General features: G+C 48.0%; 1 protein-coding gene across 1 annotated transcript in view; it reads right to left on the bottom strand.

Annotated features, from left to right (window-relative positions):
* Window position 1: 1 nt before the first annotated feature.
* The window catches only part of PEG10 (paternally expressed 10), an 8,772-nt gene continuing 5,408 nt past the window's right edge, over window positions 2-3,365 (bottom strand). Inside the window, exon 2 of the mRNA NM_001291038.1 lies at window positions 2-2,281. Coding sequence (NP_001277967.1) covers window positions 1,072-2,281 — 1,210 coding nt within the window. The 3' untranslated portion in view covers window positions 2-1,071. The remainder of the gene's footprint in view (window positions 2,282-3,365) is intronic.

Genomic DNA, 3,365 nt, shown 5'->3' with positions numbered 1-3,365 from the left:
GAGGCTGGCGGTACCAGTGTGGATTCCAGGTGATCATAACAGGTACGTAGAGAGATCTTCCTTGCCCATCTCGTCCCACTGGGTACCAGGCGAAGCCTACTGGGTAGGTCGGGTACGTGGTATACGGTGGGTATGTCTGATATCCAGGTACTTGAGGTACAAATTCAGTGTAGGTTGCCAGATGAGCTTGGTCTTCTAAATTTGGAATAGACAGACGAGGATACTCATTCTGGATAGTGAAATTGTTTGGAGCTCTGCAATCATAAGAAACTTGCAATTTCCACCCCCTCTTCACTTGGAGAACCTGTGCTCCATTGGGTGCAATTGTTGGAGTAATCAGCCCATCTTTTACATTTCTGGCCACAAAATCTCGGAGAGCTGCCATTTCAGATTCGGACAGTGAGTACACATGTCCGCTGGGAATGCTGTGTGCTCCAGGTATCATTTCAATGTTGGGGTCTACCAGGCGGTGATCTGGGTAGACGTGGTCATCTACTGGAGTGTACACATTCTGGACATAGTAATACCTCACTGGTTGGTAAACTCTGTACCCATCTACTGGATAGTAGAGTGACGGATGTGGTGCTGCTGGTGGGAGCGATGGTGGTATTGGAGAATACATCCGGCAGTGGTAGCGACAATAGTCGGAATCAAAGACGATAGATCGAGTGCTCCATGTGATGCTGGGGTCATGCAGACTCAGCCAGCGTACCCCTAGGACGATGGGGAAGAATGGAGACTGAGTCACATCAAATGACAGCACTTCACGGTGATCTCCCAGGTCAACTATCATGTCGTGAGTTTCGTGGACGATAGGGCCCGATGCTATGGGGCGCCCATCAATTGCTTCCACGAGCATTGGCCAGTCCTTGATTCTTAGAGGAATTCCATTTTGAGCGACGTATTCGTGATCAATGAAGTTGCCAGAAGCACCAGAATCGATCATGGCTCGGACAAACAGGGTGTGTCTGCCCGGAAGATGAATCTGGAGCATCACTTGTAAGTGCGCAGATGAAGAGACATCATCTTGTGGGGACCTTATTATTTCTGGCCCGGTCGCTGAAGGTCCCTCTACAGCGGGGCCGGGGAGTTTCCCGCCGGCGAAGACTTGTTGGCCTTGGCAGGACAGTTGTCGGCATAGTGACCTCCGTTTCCGCAGTAGAGGCACAGGTTCAGCTTTCGGCGTCTCTCCTTTTCTTCCTGGGTCAGGCGCATGCGGGCTCCTCCCACAGGCTCCGTGGGATCCACCTGGTGGGGGTTTGCAACGTGCGGCATCACCAGCGCCCGGGGCGGAGAGCGGGGCTTGCGAGCAGCAGCAGCCCTGGCCAGCCTTCTCTCAATGTGAATGCACTGACCGATCAGGGCGGACAGCGACTTGGCGACCTCGAGGTGGGAGAGCTCCTCCTGGATGTGGTCACTGAGGCCCTCGTGGAACTGGTCAATCAGCGCGGGCTCGTTCCAATCCAGGTCCTGGGCAATCATCTGGAAAGCGTTGGAGTAGTCGATGACAGAACCCATGCCTTGGCGCAGCCGTCTGATCTTGCGTTTAGCAGCCTCTCGCCTCTGAGGGTCTTCAAAGACATGCTTCATTTCCATCATGAAGGCGGGGTAGTTGTGCATCAGGTAATGGGATCGCTCCAGCTTAGCTGAGGCCCAGCGGGCAGCACGGCCGGTCATCATGCTTGTCACGAAGCAGACGCGGACGCGATCAATGGAGAAATCTCTGGTGCTCTTTTCCATGAAAACCTGGCACTGGGACATGAAAGGAGCCAGCATGTCTGGGTTGCCATCAAACTTCTCGGGAAGATCTTCTGGGCACTCTTCCTCGATCGGAGGGGGTGGGGCAGCAGCAGCTGCAGCTCCCTGGAGCTCAATGTCGTCTTCCTCCTCCTCGGGGATGGGCTCCACTTGCTCGCGAAGGGTGGTGTTCTCCTCTGTGAGCTTCTGCACCTGGCTCTGCAGGTTGTTGTTCTCCGCGGACTGCCTGATGACCTTCTCTCTGAGGTTGTTGATCTCTTCAGAGAGCTCGTCCCTGCGGCGTTCGGTCATGTTGGGCACGCAGGGGCTCCTGTGGCCACTGTGCTTGGAGTTGTTGTTGTTGTTGTTGGGGGGAGGGGGAGGAGGAGGAGGGGGGCAGTCGGCTGGACCTGCGGGACCCAGGGTGACGGTTGTGGTGGGAGGATACCTCCCGGCTGTAGCTTCACTGATGTGGGGATGGAGGCCTGGATCCTGGCCCCCTCTTGCACCCCTTCTTCTCTTTGTTTTCAAAATCCGCTTATTTCTGCAAATGAAGATAAATGTATAAATTCAATATATGCACTCAAAGCAACACAATACAGACAAAAAAAGAATTAATATTTAAATCATTTCCTTACGCTACTTGTTTACATTCATTATTAGTGAGCAAAGAAAACAAACTGTCAGAATTAAAGAGAATGAAGTTATCAATCAGGCCACTAGATAACGAAAAAGCACAATACTTTTTAATGTCCAAAATGACCTTTCTTCCCCAAAAGCCACACCTGTTTGTTATAATTCAACACATAAACTTTATCAACAGTATGCTTACCTTTACAGATAATAAAAGAATATTGAGACCCTCCAAACAAGTGGTTTTTTTAACCCAATGAACAGAGAGATACTTTCAAAGCAAATATGGATACCAAATAAATTATGCATATTAAAGCCATTAGAGACAACTTATTAGAGACATTAGGCAAAACAACAGCTAATATTTAAACTAATAAGAAACCACAAAAAAAGGCCATATTGAAATCGCAGCAGTCCTGGGGAGGGGACACTCCAGTTAACAGCCGTGACCCTAGTCCACCTCTACAGAGAGGATAACTAACTGATTATTAGATCTAAATAAAAACTGCCACCACAAAAGCCACAGGACTATCTAAATTACCCTTCTGACCATGATTTAATTTCCCAAAGAGAATTCTCAGTGGGACAGAAATGGCACTTACCCAAAACAGGTATGTGTTTGTTTCCCTCCTCATTATGCAGTTAGACACACTAATTGATGCCTCCTAGAAGGGCTAGGCTATAAAAGTGACATTCAAAGAAGCCCAATAATAGCATACCTCAAACTTATTATGTGGATTTAATTAAATAATGCAGGTAAATTATATCATGAGTATCTAATAACATTAATATTAATGAAGTTATTAGACAGAACACAAAAAGGTAACTTTATTTTGTAAAGAGACTAGGAGGGGCTGCAACTATAGCAAGATGCGCATGAAGATATTATGTTTTACATATTATATGTGCATATATTTTAAAAATACTGTGTTGGTCAAACAAATCCAGGGCCTTAATTTGTCCTGAAGTTACTAGTTTGCAATCCCTGGTTTTAA

The sequence above is a fragment of the Otolemur garnettii genome, unplaced genomic scaffold (genome assembly GCF_000181295.1).
Source record: "Otolemur garnettii isolate 467f Iridium unplaced genomic scaffold, OtoGar3 scaffold00005, whole genome shotgun sequence".
NCBI lineage: Eukaryota > Metazoa > Chordata > Mammalia > Primates > Galagidae > Otolemur > Otolemur garnettii.
The sequence above is the reverse complement of the archived record's forward strand: the minus strand, read 5'-3'. Positions and strand labels throughout refer to the sequence as shown.